Below are 21,306 nucleotides of genomic sequence, written 5' to 3'. Positions count from 1 at the left end.
AGTTATGATTATGTCAAATATTTAGGTGTGTATATAGAAAAGTTCAAGGAGAGTATTGAAAGGTTTTTAAAGTTCTGCTCCAGAAAGGAGCACTATCACCAATTTCAGTCTAAGTCCAACTTGTTGCCATTGAAACGCCAAAAATATTTTATTCAGAAATACAAAACTACCAAAAGGCACCAGTACACCACCAGATCTATGTATGTGCCAAGTTTGGTGAAGAAACATTGAATGGTTTTAGAGTTCTGCTCCCGGAAAAGTGCACTACCACCAATTTCAGGCTAAGTCAAACTTGTTGCCACGGAAACACCAAAAATATTTTATTCAGAATTACAAAACTACCAAAAGGCACCAATACACCACCAGATCTATCTATGTGCCAAGTTTGGTGAAGAAATAGTGAACGGTTTTAGAGTTCTGCTCCGGAAAAGACAAATGTGCACGGACAGACTGACGGACGGACGCACGGACAGAGTCCATTTTAAAAACCCCTGCAAAACTTGTTGCGGGGGATAACAATATACAATGAGAATAGAGCTTTCGTAGCCTGTTCAGATTGTATTTTTCAACTTTCTGAAAACATACCAGAGACTAGATGCTTGATTGGCATTTTAGAAGATGATATTTGATGAACATATTTAATATATTTTGGGGCCAGAACAAGCCCTGAAACCTTGTACTCGAGAATAAAAAGAAGATGTAACCCAGAAAAAAATCTCTATGTATACCAGAGACTGTTAACACAAGACCAAGATATATTACTATTGTACATCAATCTTTCATTTTTAAATACCCTATTCTAACTCCTTTCCTGAAAGCACTGCTACTTTGCTCAACACCTACCATAAAACCCCACTAAGTACAGCATTTAACAAATCAAAACCTTCCTGTAGTCCATCAACACTGTACTGAACAAAACAATGTCATCAGCAACCAACAACAAAAGTTACCAAATATTTAATCTCTAGACACCCAGGTCCAGAGAAGAGGAATCTTGATCAGTATCATAAAGAAACAAAGAACACAATATGCTGGTCTTCAGATGCATACTTTATCATAGTATCATGTATCATATATATAATAAACAGTTCATATGAATTGTTCATATTTGGCACTGAAAGAGGTTCATCATTGGCACACATGAAACGGTTCTCATTCTGGCTGAGATCCTGATATCAGTGCCACATGGCACCAATCAGATTACACATTGACGCCTGGGGAATGTTCATCTACCCTTCCTGCAGAGCTTGTTAAAACTGATATGGTTCTGTGGCTGTTGCTGAACTTGGTAAAGAGCATCCCATAAACGTTCGATGTGGTTTAGATCTGGAAACCTTGTGGGCCTGGGCAGTAATTGGATATTGTGGTTCCTCAAAAAGGCCCTGTGTGAGATAGGTCTTTTTTTTTACTTTTGCTTGTTGCATAATGGGGAAGATGTGTGGCCTGAAGAATTTCATCTGTTCTGGCATTAATTTGCAGTGTTTATTGAGTCTGTTCTATGGGTATTGGAGATGGCAGCCCACATCATCACAATACCGCCACCGAACCAGTGCACTACCTGTATGCTGTTTCGAGCTTAATCTTTCCCACCATGTCTGTAAACACTTTCTGAAGAAGCATTGAAAATGACTCTTCACTAAACCAAACACATCTCCATTGCTGTTGTGGCTATACTTTGTGTTCTTGACAAAATTGATATCGCTGCCAATGATGCTGGTTAGTCAGAAAGACACCTCAAAGACACTCGTCAGCTTGGGGCAAACAGCTGCAGTGTAAAGACAATTCCTCATTGTCCAGTCTGAAATCCTACCTACACCTGGTATTGTTGTATGTCTTGATGTGGTTGTGGTGAGTCTATCACGTAAGTGATGAACCTGCATGAACCTGTCCAGCACTGCTGTTGTAAAACGTGGTAGTGTTGGCAATACAAGTTGCCTTTTGTATAATTATCTGCAAATCTGTCAGATATTTCCAATTTTTCCACCTATGCATTCATTTACATAGCTGAATGGAAACTAATGAAAGTGACAGAGTGGCATGGGCTAGTCGACAAGTTAATATACAGCAGAGTGGTTATGCAGAGTAAGAATGGAGATTAGTTCTACATGTCTTGGCATCATAGTTTTATGGCCTTTGGAATTATTCTGCCCATGACAAAACCATCAACACCTGCTACTTAATTGGACTTTTGACATTAAATAACTGATCTTGTATAGCCACGAATTTCATTTGCAGGCTCCCCACAAACGGCCAGTGTCAAGATCTGGTGACTTCTCTGGTACATTTTTTCTGCTCTTCTTTCTCTACTCTCCGTTTTGCCTGCGACTCAGGCATGACTGAATCGATTTGTAGCCTTAAACTTGTATTTTCAAACATAAAACCTCTAAATACTGACAGCCAAAGCAATACATGTCTTGAGGGTTCCATGCATGCATGTTGTAGCAGACATTGATTACTTTAAGGAACAATTAATTTGTGAAGACATAAAGTTACTTTCAACCTACTATACATCAGTATATAATTGCACTAACAAAACCTGTCATTGTTAGACATTCTAAGAATACTACCTCCATTACATCAAATTCCTGTATTTTGGCTGCAATCACACTTAACTAATTTTCAGAATTTTCAACAGAAATCCTCTTTACTGTCAACTATTCACTAGAATATACAAGACAATGGTACTGCCAATTCATGTCGCTCTTCAGCTTATTAACTCATTAAGGCCGAGAGACGCACACATGGGGCAAATTAATCAGCTCCTCACAGCGAGTGACGTGTTTATGGGGCAGGTAATTTGCAGTTTTCTCACAACGAGAGCCACATATATCCATCAACAGAAAGCACCCCTTATTCAGCGAGAGACGCACATGTGTGTCATACTTTTAAAAATCGCACTGTACCTATTATTTCAACCAATTTAGTAGGGCTGAGCAAATATTAGCTTTTCTTACGAGGGATGCTACCTTTAGTGTCAATCAGAAGAAGTATTTAAAGTGTTTTGATAGCAATTGCTAATCATTATCATAGGCTTGTACAGCATTTGGCAAATGAACACATGTCGGCGAGAAAGGGGATTATGATGTTTTTACAGAGGTAAGTGTCTGGCACTCTTCATTGGGAATGGATAATAAAATACTTCTTATGCACATTGATTGAATTAGATGTAATTGTTTAGAGGTTACTGAAGATTATATTTTCTTCAACTTCCTAATAAATAGGAAACAATATACGAAATTTCAAGGACATACAAAGAATTCAAACACAATAGAATAGTTTGAATTTACTTTTTAGGTATTATTACGTTGTCATGTTTCATATAATGAAACAATGTATAAACACAAATAATTATACATCCAAGCTCGAATAGATTAGACATAATTTAACTTACTAATTTAAAGCTTACTGAATTGTAACTAGTTATTTTCCATACTCTAAAGTTGATAATGTTACCAGCGCCTTGAGCAAGCACTAGTTGCCTGGATATGTGCACTATAGAAATATCGTATAACATAATACCTAATCGAATATAAAGAGATAAGTCGCGCCTTTGCATTGAATATAATACATGTCAGCGTTATTACAACAATGAAATCTTTTACTACATTTGTCACAAAACACAGTAAGTTGGTAATTCAAAAACTTCTTAGACATAGACAGAAGTAATATCATAAGTTATTAAATGGAAACCATACAAAGGAATTTCAAGTATGTTTGTTCAAGCTGTTAAAAGTTTCATGTTGATTTGAATTTGTCAGTTTTCTATGCAATTTACATGAACATTGTGTAAAACATTTCTATTTGATCTCTGTAATTATCAAATCCAGTGTAATTATCATGTGTATCAATGAAGTCAGTCTCTATTGATCAATCGTCAATAAAAGCTGGATAGTATATCAGTTACGGTATCGATACACATGCGTATAATCAATCATATTACAGTAATGAGATAACTGAAGACCTCTTTCAACCTTGAAATAACAGCCTCCGGTAGAATGCATGTGTAGTTACGCCCTTGTTGAAAGGTTTGTCCCGTGACAAGTGTTAAATAAACAGATGCGATGTTATATCATTGGACAACCTGCTTTATGGAGTCACGCCCCTCTTTGTAATGTTTATGCATGCATGCACATCTGTAATCTTATGAACCTCATTCACATTCAGTATAAATATAGGCACGCCTATCTTCATAAATATTTGGGGGGATTAAACTGCAAGTTTATACATTATAATAATTCAGTGTCACTTTTTGAATTCTATAATACATGTACTTTAATTTGGATATTCATTCATATCAAGGTGAAGATAATGGTTTGCTGTACATGTAAATATTATGTACTGGCTGTGTGCGTAAAATGTAAATAAAAATAAATACTATCTCTACTCAATGGTTAAATTTCAATCACTTTGTTTTACTTATCGAAAAACACTAAAATGTGTTTTCAATCTGTGATCTATCTACTCCTATTTGTCTTATGTGTATATTTCATAGATCGTTACGATTATGTATGTTTACAATACACAAACTGTTACATGATAGCTTGAGTTGCTAAAGCCGAAACCCAGCATATCGACTGGTCAACGGTAAAGCCAATAATCAATCTCTATCCAGCTGTTGAGTGACCAAACGTGGTCTTCAGAGATTTCGCCAACGCCCCATCACCTGTCCCTTCCTCTGTGACAGGTATCTCATGATACGATTGGTCATAGACAACAAATGATCAGCCACTATATTGAGCGATTGAGATACCGCATGTTCTATTCTGGGGTTTTTATGACGCCCTATCACGTGACTCTTTGTTTCATGTCTATACAAGGAATCTGTATTATACAAGTTTTATATGTATGTTCGTATGATAACGTATGTTTTTGCATTAAATCTAGATGAAACAAAGTTATGAATGAGCTCTTTCTTAGTCACAGACTAGCGTAATAGTACTTTCCTTTAAATATTCAGTATACAGTAGAAATCTATCGGCAGTATACAGTAGAAATCTATCGGCAAAAACGCTAATATCGTAGAAGATTATAAAGCATGTATGTAAATTACAGTATGCCATTGTCATAGATATTTTGTAAAATTAAACCTCACACAATGATATAAGGGGAAAAAATTTGTTTATGTATGTTTCATATCTTACATACAAAGAATACATACATATGTTGATAAAATATAAATGTACAAGCCGCCAAAGGTCTACAAGAGAAACTTGCAATAAAATTACATAAAACGTTGCCATACATGGTATGTATTCACACCTGCTTTCTTTTAACTTAGGGGCGGTGGGGTAGCCTAGTGGTTAAAGCGTTGGCTCGTCACGCCGAAGACCCGGGTTCGATTCCCCACATGGGCACAATGTGTTAAGCCCATTTCTGGTGTCCCCCGCCGTGATATTGCTGGAATATTGCTAAAAGCGGCGTAAAACTAAACTCAGTCAGTCAGTCAGTCAGTCTTTTAACTTAACAATCAGAGCCTGTTTGTACGACAACACAGTTTCCTGTCATCCCTGAAACCTGCCAGGGAAATCAGGTGTGAATAGCACTAATTAGCTTCGCAACAGTGAGCAGGGCAATCAGCGAGGGGTTCCAGGTGTTGAGTAGTGAAGTTGCTCTAGGGCTTAATGAGTTAAGGCATGAAAACCAAACTGTTTTCAAAACATCTATCGTCCAGACAGAAGAATTGGGAAGAGTCTGGGATCTAATAAAGTTAGTGTTCTTAGAATTATCAACAATGATAACTTTTGCTCCTATAATTCTTACAAATAATCTACTCTACAACATTGACAGAATATGGTTGTGGGAAGCAAAGTCTCTGACCTCTAAGGGCATCTTTGCATTATTGATGTGAAAGAGCAGTTACTGTGAAGAGCCACGGTTGAGCCTACTGCTCTCATTTCATGTAGGTTCAAAAGGCAACTGGACAATGTAGACCAGCAAATGTGTACACTTGAAGGCTGTAGAACACATCCAAAAGGCTATGGTGGTTCGAAATACTTCAACTGTAGAGGCTGTAGAAAATGTGGAGAACCCCGAGAATCATGGACAATGCTGGAATAGTAAAGAGTCTATTGTGAAGAACAAGTTGACGTGCCATACAGATAAAGCTTTATGGGAGCCAAAAAAACCAACACCTTGACACATTTATTTTCTCTCAAACCGTACACAGTTCACATCCAGTGTGTGGCGTTTCAATATATGGGCTGCAGTAGCAAGAGCTTACTGCAAGATTGACTTCACTATAATGCTTTGTTTTGAAGTGTTTGTCCTTAAGAGGTTCGTAGTTGGCTGAGGTGAGGTGCCTCAGGCATACCGACAGAACCCATGCTGGATTGATCAACCAGATTGTAGAACTGCAACAATGATTGGAGTTCAGGCATAGCAGAAATCTTTGTACCAGTCACTGTAGCTACAACAGATGAGACAAGCATATGTAGTATCTGAGGCAACCAGTGAAGACAATCGCAGTCAAGTTGGATCAACACGTCTTCTCACAGAGGTAGGGCCAAATATTTTGAGGCTGAAAGGTTTGACAGATCTATTAACCACAAGCATGCAAGAAGGGCGCAATTAAAAGCAGATAAAAACCTTCTTGGTGGAGAGTAGTTAGTGTAGAAGGAGGCCTGCAACGAATCAATTTCATTGTCATGCAATGCACGTGCACTATCCTACATCTGCTCTACCTTTCACAAACCAAATGGGTTTGCTCATTGCCATACACCGCCTACTTCTCGTAAACACATCCTCTGCGCTGGTCCAACATATCCTTGTTTGCCAGTAGGGAATGAACTTGGGTTGCTGAACATTGACCTGGTTGGGAGTAGATCCACCTGAGGATTGGTGATCGGGAGTCAGATCAACCGAAATATCTTGGGTCTTCAGTGGAGCAACGCCAACGAAATATGGCATCAGCAATGACACTCTGGACTCTTGGTATGTGTCTGAACTACAAGTTGTGAAACAAAATCGCTGCTGAAGAATCTAACGATTCACCTGTGACTGTATGCAATGATGCAATCATCCATGTGGGCCTGAGACACAATCCAAACCTCAGTATAACTTGTTTTATGGAAACATTGACCCTCAAAGAGTAATTACAAAGCAAATCTAAATGAAAAAAAGTGAAAAAGTGTAATTTCATTTTCAAGATACTGGCTTACAGTCCTAAAGAAATCAGAAGCAATCACCAAGCACAATGTCAAAATATGATGTAACTTCCTCCATCTATAATAACATCCCAAACCTTCGTCATGGACTGTATCAGATGCTGATTTTGATGTTAATGTATTACTTTCCATTCTTGAAGGAGGTGAGGTGAGGTGAAATTGGGTTTAACGTCGTACTTGAGAATATTTCGCTCATATGACGACGTGCATGCGAGTGTATGCGTATGTGTGGCTGCTTGTACTAGCCCAGACTGAAGCTGGTTTTATAGTGCTAGCTCACTGAGATACCATGCCGCAGTGAAGCATGAATACCCCACTCAGACACATTATACTGACTCTGAGCCGACCAGTCCTTGTTGTACCCATTAATGCCGAGCGCCAGACAGGGACCAACAAGTACCATATTTTAACGTCTTTTGGTATGACGCGGTCGGGGATCGAGCCCGCGACCTTCCGCTCTCCGCGGGCGGACGCTCTAACCACTACACCACGGAGGCGGTCTCTTGAAGGAGGGCTTGTTCCAGTACATCTGATCTGGTACAGAAGGATCTGGTGTATTATGTTCAGAGGATGGTCATCAAAATGTTGTACAACAACCCTGTTTTGGGTGTTATAATGATGTAGTGTTGTCCATTCAGAGGCTGGAGGTGACGGGATCTGAGGGACTTGTGGTACATGTGGAGGCAATGCCAAGTAGGAGGGATTGACGAGATACACGAATCACCGAAATGTGGTAGGATCAGCGAAGAGGATGAATGAAGGGTTCAACAAACCGAGACAAGGAATCGGCAAACACAGAGTTGTTGTTAATCCTCTCACAACTACCACTCTCTAAGGGAATGAGAAGACAGCTGTTTGAGTTTTGTGCAGGTGATACTCCTGGCGGCAGTGTTCTGCAGCTTCTGCAGTCTGTGAAGCTGGTCATTGGTAATACCTATCAAGAGGCTATTGCAGTAGTCTAACCGCAACAATACTACGGATCTCATCAGTGTAGCTGTGGTGTTTCCGGTGAGAAGGTGACGGATAGAACCAATGTTCCTCAGGTGGTGGCGGCAGATCTTCAATAGGTGGTTAATATGCTGTTCCATGGATAGATTCTCGTCTAAAAACACGCCTAGGTTTTTAACACTATGAGAAACAGGAATATCTATGTCATTGATCTGGAGATGATCGATACCACATTTCTGCAATCTGGATTTAGAAGTGATAATCATGAGTTCACTTTTTTGCGCTATTTAGTTGAAGCATGTTCTTAGATATGCAGCATTTAACACCTTTCACACATAACTCCATCCTGGCACAAACCTCAGTCTGACTCTGGGGGTCACTGATGAAGTTATCCATGAGCTGAGAGTAGTCAGCGTAAAAATTATGGACAACACACTGATCACTGATGAGAGAGCCGAGTGGTTTGGTATAAAGAGTGAACAGGAGTGGCCCAAGGACAGAGCATTGGGGTACTCCACACTTCAATACAATACCAGGTGACATGGTGTTCTGTACACATACAGACTGAGTTCTGTCCTGTAGATAGACTGGGTTCTGTCCTGTAGATAGACTGGGTTCAGTCCCGTGGATACCGTAATCTTTTTCCAACCGATCTGTTAGAAGCTGATGATCAGCAGTATCAAAGGCAGAAGACAAGCCTAAAAGAACAAGCATTCCAAAGTTACCATCATCTACAACACAGTTGAGTGCCATCTCTGTGCTATGGGATGATCTGTAGACTGACTGGAACTGGTGACCTATATCAGCAAGTTGGACAGGGGTGTGTTCAGGTGTGCTGTTCAGAGAGGCTGAAAACTTTGTTCCTGGTCATTTCCTCTCCTGGTCAAAAGAACAAGAGAAAGCGCACTATGTGTGGAGATGTTTGACTACAAAGAATTCAATCTAGTCACTTTTGAAGTCTTTGACTGGCATCTTCAACACTTAATAGTTTGTTTTTGAAATTATATTTGTTATGTTTTGAATGTTTTAAGAACTTAATATCACTCTGTACTTGAACACATAGTGTGCATGTTTCCAAAGAGGCAATATTGATATTCACTCAATTTGTTGCTTTCTTCAGGTTTGTTTCTGTTCATGGTGCATGAAGAGACCTTCATGAAATTTTGAAAGGATAACATTTTCAGAAGGGAAAAATCAAGGGAGGATTCAGTTTCATTCTGGGGTTGATAGATGCTAATCACAGGCACTAAGAACTGTGCCCATTTGAACAAAGAAGGAAAGTCAAGAACCGCTTCAGATTTAACACACTAAATAAGCAAAAAAACACCACCTAGCTCTGAAGCTTACACACCTCAAATAGGAGCTCAAATATGCATATACAAGGTAGTTTCAAACATTTCTAACAGCTTAGAGCATGAAAGTATCAATATGCATGAATGACTGTCACTTTGAAGCATGACGATACTGGCAATGTAACATCTGCAGGCTATAGAGCAGTAAGAATAACTGATAACCATGACAACAGATGTTTGTAAATTATCATGACTACCACATCATGATGTCCATACAGGCGGGGTCACATGCTTAACACTAGGTCATGGTAACTCATTGTAACTTAGATGAGGACACTATTTTTGTTTATGAGAACTCAAACTATTCCAAAGCAAAAGATATGTTTTGGTAGTATCCAAATTACAACAAATTATGAAATTATACAAGATGAGAAAGAAAGGATGTAATAGCAAAATGGATAGCCCTATCTATACTGTCCTGTTTGTGTTAGCACTATTAGCACCAGCCTTATCATCAAATGGTTGAAATTACTGAAACACTTACACCACTTTAAACTTATTACCATTTTACCATTTAAATAATGTCCTTTACCTAGATTTTCGAAGCTCTCTTAGTGTTAAGACGGTCATAAGTGCCATACATTAACATTAAATTATGACTATCTTAGCTAGAAGAGAGCTTAACAAATCTAGGTCCTAAGCAATAAACAATCAGATAGATGTTCCATGTACGTGTATCTTAATGTGGACAACATGCACAGTTTGGCATCAATTTAATGTAAATGATAAAAGAATATTTCAAAACGCACAAATATATTTTACAGGATAGGATTTTTCTTTCATAATGAGCATGGGGATATTTCTATTCATAAGTACACAATGAAAGATGAGAAAAAGCTATTTTTTATAAAGCTATCAGAATAATGGTGTAAGGTCAGGACAAAAGACATCACCTGATGAAGGAGTAAGAACATACTTCGAAACGTCGTGACCCTTCACAATAAAGAAGTTGTCATCCATAAAACTCTTGTCTTTAGGATGTGGTATGCTTTATAGTTTTTTCAATTCTTGTAGAAATATAGTTACAGTCAACATCCTGTTACTACTAGGGCTGGCTATTGATATACAGTCAACATCCTGTCATTACTAGGGCTGGCTATTGATATACAGTCAACATCCTGTCATTACTAGGGCTGGCTATTGATATACAGTCAACATCCTGTCATTACTAGGGCTGGCTATTGATATACAGTCAACATCCTGTCATTACTAGGGCTGGCTATTGATATACATCATAGACATCGATAATCATTACTAAATACTAAATATTATCGATAAATTTTGGACATGTAACTTTGAGCGAGAATGCCAAAAACGTCTGAAAGAAATTAATATATTTCACATCACTGGTGAGTTGTGACATGTTTTGCATGGACTACTAACAAAACACTGTCCAGAACATCATTTAGACTCAGACCATGAATAAAATCCTCCATTTGTATGTTGTGTGAAAAAATTTAAATTGTTTCTGTCACAAAAGTTAATGTACAGTATTGTCAAAAACACACTGGTAATATCAATAGTTATTAATAATTTTTCCCATCGATAATATTTCTGATTATCAATCTTTTTAGCCACAATCAACAAAATATTATATTTTTTTCAAGAAAATTGATAATATTATCAAATACAAGGCAAGTGACAAACGCACACCTCGCCAATCATTATACATCATTGTTCTGTCCGTAAAACAACGTAAACAAATTCCATGAACATGACAATTCCTTAAAAAAGATTCTGCATATACATATAATAAAAAAAACAATCATTTTCTTTCCTTAATGTAGTCAGTTTTACCTAGAGGATTAAATAAAATCACTAACCTGTTTATATGAAATGACAATACTGAACATTATTACCCACGTGGTCAACGTATGGGTAGTTGCATACTAATCTCGTACGTCACACGAGTGTCGTATCGCGTTGACCTGTGTCGTAACGACTTGACCTGAGATTCTAACGATTTGATTGGATAACCTCTCAATTAGGTCACATTCTGACGTAACTATTTTTTCATTCATAACAAACACGTGAATCCATTCATTCTACAACTTAAATGCATTGTGGGAATGTAAACATCGCGAACGTTGCCGTGTCGCTGTTTAATTGTGAGCCGAACTGAGACATTATACCTGTCGAAAAACGTAAACGCAATGTTTCCACCAGTGATGTTAGCCGAATGAAGCAACTGCAAACCAAGAACGGGGTGCTACGGAGTAGTTTACTGTAGGAGGCTGTACGAGGCGACGACAACTGACATGCATCGCGACGCTGGTTACCAAGGCAGTGACGTCATTACAGTGACGTCATGCAAATATTGTACTACAGTGCAAAACTCTTCCGCAACCTCTTTATGAAACCGGTTTCGGTTTGAAACCAAAATATTAACAAAAATACGCTATTTTGTCAATTTAATGCATGTAAGACGTGGGTAATAAATAAAATACCACACTCGGTCTCATTACATTACATTTCGCTCGGTCAGATAGCATAGGAAGGACACTCGTTTCGTATAATTCGTATGTAATGAGACCTTGTGTAGTATTCTCTATTTATGCATCATAGGAACAACAGAAATGTTGCAGTTATTCCTGTATCATCTAACACTTGTTTAAAGCTAAAGAATATGCTTTCTATTGTGTCCATATCTGATGTAAATATTGTTCAAACAAAAACATTCAAAGGATAGAAAACTTATAGATTATATTTAGGTATAACATGAAATTGAAAAAGGCTGAATGTAGATACTGAAATAAATTTCGTCAAAAAATATCCAAGAGACATGCAAACTATACATCATAATATTGAAACTGTCAGCAGCAGGTTAGAATGGTTGTGTTTACTCATATTCAACTGACCTTCACCTCATAGAAACTATCGAATATGTACAACAATGTTGACATAGGACATTCATGACCTGGTGACTGACTTTTACAAAATGGCGTCGCTGACATCAATATAGAGGATTTTACGAGGGACCTTCCCTTGATTCCCTTGATTCAGGGATCGTTTGTACATAAATATGTTATATGAGTAATTAGAAACATTCTGACTATCTGTGTAATTGTAGCGGCCATAACATTTCCGAGTCCCGTGCTGGGATTCAAACCTTGGACATTCTGATCAGAAGTCGGATGCCTTGTCCACATGACCAAAGAGGTTAACCCCGTCAGCTAGCTGACAAGGTAAGGATGTCATCTGTCGGATGACTCCACGCCCTGCTACATAATGTTATTTGTTTTTATTGTTTTCATTGTAACCAAGAGAAGTAGTCAGAAATACCAACTGATAATGTTTTGCATCATTTACTGCACCACACGGGTGTTAACTTTGACAATTTTGTTTTAATTGACCAAATACTTTTATGTACATGTATCTAACAAAAACATATCTTGCTACACGGCTCTTCGGTTGCATATTCTAAACATTATTGACAAATGTACGCTACGAATTGAAGAAGGGACCTCTCAAAACCTGACAAAATGCTAGTGTAAGTCACAAGTGTCACTAATTAACAAAGAAAAATTCAGATTTTGTAACACTAATCGTTTTCACAACTTCTATATTTATTTTGTTTGATTTCATTAAGACACTTAGTTATACCATACATTAGTTTATTCCAAAAGGTATGGGTCTGTGCTGCAGGTGGGTGAGAAATACGTTGTGTAATAGGCATCTCATGACCAGCCTTAACAACACATGGTTTTGTGAATATTATCCAGTATGGCAGAAAGTTCACTTTGGTGTTAGTGTACATTTCAGAATTATCATTAGTGATTTGATGGAAAATAGACATTAGTGATCCCTAATATGCTACTTGTAACACTATCTATGGTGTACACTTGTCAGACATATGTCAAGGTATTCAGACTTTGACCAGCTGAGCAGATTATGTTAAAGATCACATATACTCTAGGGGGTGACCGGACAAAATCCACCCCCCAAATTGCCACCCCAGACAAAATCCACCTCTTCTTAACAAAAAAAATGGACAAAATCCACCCTTCTCAAATTGCTATTTTTAAAAGTTTTAGTGTGTCCTGATCTTTGATCAAGTTCCTTTTCTCAAGCATTGTTTTGATAGCATTTACGTTTTCCTAATTGGCTGTTGTTCCTAGATGTTGTTTCAAACATTAAAGGTTTCTCCATTTGTCACATTTTGATCACTACTTAATCCTCTTTCATGTATCATTAAGTAGTCTCACACTTTGATCAGTACGTAATCCCCTTAAAGAATTAAAGCCTGATTGGAGCCCTTTATACTCATGTTTTGATATAACATACTTTTTTAATGAGTTTGAGATCATCCTGTTTATTTTAAATGAGTTTGAGATCATCTACTTAAGATAAAGGCTTCAATAGTATATATATAGTTTGTGTCAAAAATGAAACTTCCCCATACATCATGGAAGTGATACGGTACTACAAGGGTGGTTCGAAGTTGCTATATCAGGGTTATTCATACATAAAGAAGAAAGAGAGCAAGTCAACAATTAGGTGGGAGTGTTCCCAACGGAAAGCACTGTCTTGCAAGGGTTCAGTGACCACAGACGTGGAAGTGAAGAATGAAGTACGGACAACCGACCACTGCCACACCCCCGACCCCAGCGCTACCGTGGCCCTCAAGTTGCGGTCAGAGATGAAGCAGAAGGCCTGTACATCCCGAGAGACACCAAACCAGGTTCTTCTAGACTCCACTACTTCCCATCCAGTAGAAGTTAGAGCAGCTTTAGGTGAAACTGATTCCGTAAAACGTGATCTCCGATGTCACAGAGCCAAGCAGTTTCCTGCTAATCCTACAACACTTGCAGACTTGAAAATTGAAGGTGAGTTATACTTTTTATATTGTATATCATAATGTATGTAAAATTAAATCCTCCTCATCATAAATCTCATTTTTAATTTATAAAATTTAAATTTTATTTCAATCCTTTTCATTTTAGGTGACTGGGCATCCGTGTCTGACGATACAGACGAGCCGTTCCTGATATATGACAACAAACAAGATCCCAACCGTGTCATCGTCTTTCCCTCCAACACCACCCTGCAACACCTGGCATCAGCAGACACCTGGATTATGGATGGTACCTTCGATGCTGCTCCCAACCTCTTCACTCAACTGTATGTGATCTGTGCTCCCCTTGGGGATAGTGCTGTTAGTTGTGTGTATGCCCGATGCTATGATCGATGGGCTTGCTTTCTTGCCTCTCACCGACGTCGAGGATGGAATGGACTACCTAAAAGACACTGTCTCCGAGGACCTTGAGCCACTGGTTGACTACTTCGACAAGACGTACGTGACAGGCACCTACCGCCAGAATCGCCGCCCAGGACAGTCGTCACTGCGTTTCCGCCGCATCAAGCCGATGTATCCTCCACAAGTTTGGAACGTCCATGAGATCACTCTTGAGGGTGGTTCTCGAACAAACAATGTGTGCGAAGGTTGGAACCACGTGTTCAAGAAACTGATAGGACATTCCCACCCTACTGTGTGGAGACTCATCGACTGTCTGAGAAAAGACAACGGTCTTGCGTGTACAGCCATCTACAGGTCTGAAAGAGGTCATCCCCCAAAGAAAAAGAACCAGAACAACCACCAAATGTCTCCAAGAACGTCCTTGAAGGACGCAACGAAGGACAAGACACTCGAGGACCTTCTCCACGGCGTCGGCCGTTGTTTGCGTTTTTGAAATGTGGCAAGATGTTCAGTCATAGATATGTCTGAATGTGTGAAAATATATGCTGTTATCATATTTATATATGTATTGATGCATGAATGAGTAATAAATGTGAAATGTGAAAATGTGTCATATTTATATATGCAAACATGTGCTTACAAAATGTGCTTACATATGTATTTTGGTTGTTTTTGTTATCAATTATGAATGACTGATATGAATAAAATTCATTTCTGTTACTAAACATGTCATTAGTTTTTTTTCTTAGGGTGGATTTTATTAGGGGTGGATTTTGTCGGGGATTCACTCTAGGGGGGTACAAATACATCGCCATAAATGAAACCCCGTCACTAAAACTACTCATTTCGATCTTTAATTAACTTAAATCGACATTTTTGACAACAATGCACAATTCTCACCTGCGAACAAAATTTCAACCAATCAGAGCGGCGCGTCTCTGTGACGTCATATGAGGGCTGATGCAGAATTCATGTACATTTCTGGGGGTAAATTATCTTATTTACAGGTTTGTATAAACCTGAAATCGTGACAACTGTTGTGAAAAATGAAAGCTATATGATCTCACAATCTACTGTCATTTAATTTTGTCTCCTGCTTTGCCTAGTTTCCCGAGTTACAACTTGTTTTCATAGACAATTCTGTCAAAATCACTTGGTGTCGCTAAGCCTTATTTGTACAATGACCGATCGAAATTGATCCCATTTCTCCGTTTTTTTACCTCAATATTTAATCATGTCATGTAAAAATATGATGTCTATTACATATGATATTAAAAATTGACATTTCATTTATTTCAATCCGTAAACTAAACAACCCTACTTTGCCATTGCTAGAAGAATCTGAAAATTTACTTAGGTAAATAGGTACATACAGTTTTAGCACACAGCAAATGCTTATATGTAATTCTTATGCAACAATGAAGTTCTGTTTTTATTCTCAAAACAGGGTTGGCACATATGTTTTCACATGCAATTAAAATTGCATGCAATACATCAATTAATACTCCCTTGTTGTAACCCGTGTTAGCTAGTATAAACCTACACATGTTTTTTGTCATCATTCACTTGATGGTCAGTTAATGGATTTATAACAGGTATAGTCAGTGGTAACACCACTTAGATTACCCGACAAAGGTTCCCATTTGGCATTTCTTGTGTCTGGAGTAAATACTCAACATTATAAACATTGGTCTAGCCGATAACACGCTGATTGATTCATTACTTTTATCTTACACAGCCGATTTGTCAAAAGGTAGTGTTTATGTATGTAGATTTTCTAATCTATACTGAATACACTCTGTCGTGTCTGTGTCTGCGTAAAAACAATGTCCTTCTTTCAAAGGATTAACCGCCAATACATTGATTGATTGCTCATTATTGGCTAACGAAATTACTTTTTTTTAAGAATGGCGGACATTTATTCGACAACTGGGTTTAGTTAATTGTTTTACACCCTGAAATACACAATAACAATGATGAGGATAATAAACATAATCCGAGCTAAATTCATTTGGCTTGCAAACAACGGTATGGACAACACTGTAACGCGTACATCATATGCATCATTAAATAAAGACGGTAAATATAGAATTACTGCATTGTGTTATATTAGTGTCCTTGCAACACAGTCAAGCATCTGACTACACAATGCTGACAAGTAAGATACAACAACCTGAATTACAGTTGTCCAGATAATGTAGTAGTAAATATAGAATATATGAAATATACACACATCTTACTGTGTGTAAAACGTCATCAATATATAATGGTATATATTTACGTGATGAAAATATGCAAACATACCAGAAGTATGGCCTCTAGGTGTAGGTCACACCACAGTTTTCCACAACTACATGGTCACATCTACAGTGGCACCGAAAATACCTACAAATGTGGAAATAATTGAAAACTAACTTCCCTACACAACATCCTTACACACGTAAATATAATCATCAAATCAGAAATACTGTAAGCACATATTTACAGATCTGGCATAGCACACAGTAAAATACCAAACATCCTAATACTATTATATATACACATACATACACAACACATGCATGATAAAAGCTTCATAAACTTATAAATCAAAATACTCATTCAAATACCTGCCTTTCCAGGAGATTTTGCCATTTACTGAACCTCTCACAAATGTACAAATTACCTTATTTAGCATACATAACATAATGTTTATATAACCTTATTTATGAAAAGATATACACATATATGTTTATGTATTTAATTAAACAAACATACCTTGACAGTAGTGAAGTAACTGAAATTAGTAAACTTGCTGCAGTCTGTTGGTGACTTCTCTGTCCAGTGACTGAGGTGCAAGTGAGGGTTAAAAAGCATACAAGCTAAGAACAATAGGGTCAGCCACTCAACCAGAACATTTGCCCTGGTTTAAACAAAAGGAAGTGATTGGGGTAAGTGACTGACCCAAGCATATCCAAGTTAAAATATTTAAGGTGCAGTATCACCTCTTAATTAAAATCCTTCACACCCGTAATGCTAACTAATATCAATAGCTACTAACTAATAACTAAAACTAATAACTAATACTAATACCAATACTATATTCACTATATACTTATAACTAGTACTAATACTAACATACTAATAACTAGTACTAATACTAACGCAAATACTAATGTCACTATTAATACTAATACTAATTACAGTGGTGTACAGTGTATGGTTTATTTGACAGTAACACAAATATATGTGACTGCCACATACATATAAAATTAGTGACACAGTTCCTGACACTTGTTCACAATAGAAAAGAAATCTTCTTCATACAGTGCTTTGGATTTGCCAGTGAAAACTCCATTGACACATGTAACAGGAGTGTTACCCAGTGGTGCTTGCATAAACGGTTATTCAGAATGAGTTCCATTTCAGAAAAATTGGAATCTGACAGCATTTTCCAGAATATAAATACATTATTGTAAATCTCATTTTATCTTGGGGAAAGTTAATCTTGGAGAGGTTTATACCGTAACATGGCCTTTGCTAGATGGGCTGATGGACACAGGAAATCATTTATTACTTTGAAAACTTTCACTTCATCTTGAGTCCCCGCAAACCACAGGAAATCATTATAAAAACATTCTAGTGACCTTACTGACCAACATACCCCTAACATACAGATTAGTTAACCCCATCGTCCCTAACAAGTGAATACATATAATGCACATATTAGTCAATCCCATCGCATCTACTGTACTACAATTTTATGAGTGGGGAATTGTCCTACTGGTTACAAAACAGGTGTGGGGAAATGTCAAGATGGGGAAATGTCATGTGGGGAATTGTCCTAGTGGGGAATTGTCCTAGTGGGGAATTGTCCTGATGGGGAAATTTCCTACACTCTGATTATCAACAGAAGAATGAGGGTCATGAAATGTTCACATACCTCAGTAGTTATGAAGCCATCATACACTGTATGTGATAGGGCTTTGAAAACCGGCACAGCAAGTTCAAGGTTATCCATTACTCCCTCAGCTCTCACATCTGGCATCTCACACCTCTTCATGTTGCCTACAAATACACAAATCATGATCCACTTACCACTAGCAGCAATGTAGCATATGATCTGTATGCACCACTAACCACATTTAGCCTTGTAGTGTATGATCTCCACTAATAATGTAACAACACATACTGTTGTATTCTCTGACGACACATGAAAGTCAACTCATTGTACGACAACTGCCTTGAAGATGGAATATGATATAACAAATACACAATTTAGGATTTCATAATGTTTTATAAGTTAGTTATTGATGCTCTCTCAAGAGGTGCATTATAAGGCAGCATATACAAAGGAGGGTTTCTGCCGAATCCCTCTGACATTAATGTCATCAACAAGCATTGTCCACTAAGGTGACATAATCCCCCACCGCAAATTATCAAATCAAACTTAAAAAGTAATGAAAGTGAAGGCTGTAGTTTAAAGGTCACATGCAACCAAAAAATCAAACATAATTAAAACACAATTATCACTTATTCATGACATATAATACACATTGCTGGTTATGAAAAAACATATAAACAAAATTATAAGTGTACAATCGAAATCAAAAGTGCAATATTGTGTACTTGGGTTTACTTCCCACGAAACGAAGCAGCCGGGATACCGAACCCAGTCAGAGCGGGTGGGTGTGCACTCAAGTGTAACGGCTGGTTCATTTGCAGATTCCCTCACGGCTCATTGTGTGTGTGTATATAGAGATGTTGGGTTTTGTAAATATATGCTCATTTTTTGTGTATAACATTTTACAATCAACAGACATCATAACATGTCATGTGTTCAAGTATCACACCTGCCTGTCTGTGTAATTACATAATGTGACAGAGACCGAATTCGGGCCATAAATCAATGCGTTTTGTTTATGGTGTATAGCCTGATTGGTGTTAAGTTCAAATTGCATGTGGTCAGTGATAGCAGCTGTGTATTGAATATTGTCATTAGCAGACAGGCAGGCAGACACACAGGTGTCAATAAAACAAAACATTGAGTTTTGTCTGTGACAATGACATATCTATATCACAGTTAGAAATTCTGTCAACGCTAAATAATGACATTGCTTTCAAGTATCGAACTGAGAAAGTGACTCGGTAAGAAGAACGTGTGGTGAAATAGACAAATGAAATTATATAAACAGTTAATTTACTGTCATAACATATAAAAAGCTCGCGCCTGTGAGATATCAACAAAACATTAGAAAAATAGCTCACACCAAAGCCTTCACCGAGTATTCACCGGACAACCCGCTTCCAAGCTGCGCGAACCTATTTCACTGCGCACGTGCTATGAGCGCAGCCCAGCTACCTGTTGAAAAGTCGGGGGAAAATTAGTGAAAAGTTTGAACTTTTTTTTTTTGAGCATTTTTGACGATTTGTTTCGCCAAGTCCATACCGAAAGGTATCAGAATCTGCAAAGTTGTGTTTTACGTTGCATGTGACCTTTAAGATGAAGATAAATGTCACCAAAAGCATGACCAGTCAACCTGCACCTTCCCTTGATGATGCTTGGTGTCAACAATGGTCAAATGTGAAGAAAATACAGTGAACGGTTCTTAGATATGTTGCTGACAAGGATAAAATTTTAAAAAAAAAATTTAAAAGAGAGAAAAATTTAAGAAAGAAGAAGAGAGAGAGAGAGAGAGAGAGAGAGAGAGAGAGAGAGAGAGAGAGAGAGAGAGAGAGAGAGAGAGAGAGAGAGAGAGAGAGAGAGAGAGAGAGAGAGAGAGAGAGAGAGAGAGAGAGAGAGAGAGAGAGAGAGAGAGAGAGAGAGAGAGAGAGAGAGAGAGAGAGAGAACCAATGTAAGGATAATGTGTAGCATGGCAAGGTATGAAGAAGGCTAAGGCACTGCTAGTGATGCCACAACAGGAGGTTGTGAACATGTGTTTCTGAACATGTGCAAATTCATAATTCATAAGTATGCATGAATTTATTTGTTCATGAGAGAAGTCAGCTTTTTAATTCTACCTCCATTTGTGAGAGTGGCTTAGTTGAAGGTTCATTAATGTCCTCCAGCCAATATATAGCTGATTAAACCCCTCCATCCTGTGTGTGAAGAATAAATTTACTTAAAATGAAGAACAACATGAGTCAGAGTGTAAGTTGCTGTGTCTAATTTCCAAAATCTCAAAGGCAACTTGAGGCAATGTCTGTGTCCTCGTGCCATCGTTCATTTTCCGATACACTCAGGGCTATGAAATACACAATGCCATTTAGAAAGTGGTCAAAAATAAGCCGCAGTGGCTGAGCGGTCTAGGCGTCTGACTTTGTGTGCTGGCGATCAGGTGCGTGGAATGGTAACCGGACAAACACACACACACACACACACACACCCCAAAAGTGCATTGTAGGACAAAATCCCCCCACAAGTTTAAGATATCCATTTAATTATTTGTCAATATTTCAACAAGGTCAAAAGGCACATAGCACATATTTTGAGCACATTCACATCATTAATTGTTTGTCAATATTTCAACAAGGTCAAAGAGCACATAGCACATATTTTGAACACATCCACATCATTAATTGTTTGTCAATATTTCAATACGGTCAAAGAGCACATAGCACATATTTGAGCACATTCACATCATTCATTGCACATTTTTGTTTTTA

General features: G+C 37.9%; 1 protein-coding gene across 5 annotated transcripts in view; it reads right to left on the bottom strand.

The window, feature by feature from the left end:
- LOC124256170 (E3 ubiquitin-protein ligase FANCL-like) overlaps positions 1-21,306 on the bottom strand; it is a 154,548-nt gene that overhangs the window by 105,534 nt on the left and 27,708 nt on the right. For 3 of the 5 annotated variants that reach the window (XM_046690137.1, XM_046690131.1, XM_046690144.1), the window contains exon 2: positions 18,583-18,707. The exons of 1 other annotated variant lie outside the window; for it this stretch is intronic. In XM_046690137.1, the coding sequence (XP_046546093.1) occupies positions 18,583-18,702 (120 nt within the window). In that variant the 5' untranslated portion in view covers positions 18,703-18,707. Of the gene's footprint in view, positions 1-8,836; positions 8,926-18,582; positions 18,708-21,306 lie in introns of those variants that run through there. One more of the 5 variants, XM_046690153.1, reaches the window with a different exon arrangement.

This window comes from Haliotis rubra, unplaced genomic scaffold (genome assembly GCF_003918875.1).
Source record: "Haliotis rubra isolate DU_JTF1 unplaced genomic scaffold, ASM391887v1 Scf116, whole genome shotgun sequence".
Taxonomy (NCBI): Eukaryota; Metazoa; Mollusca; class Gastropoda; order Lepetellida; family Haliotidae; genus Haliotis; species Haliotis rubra.
This window is presented reverse-complemented; position numbering and strand designations above follow the sequence as displayed.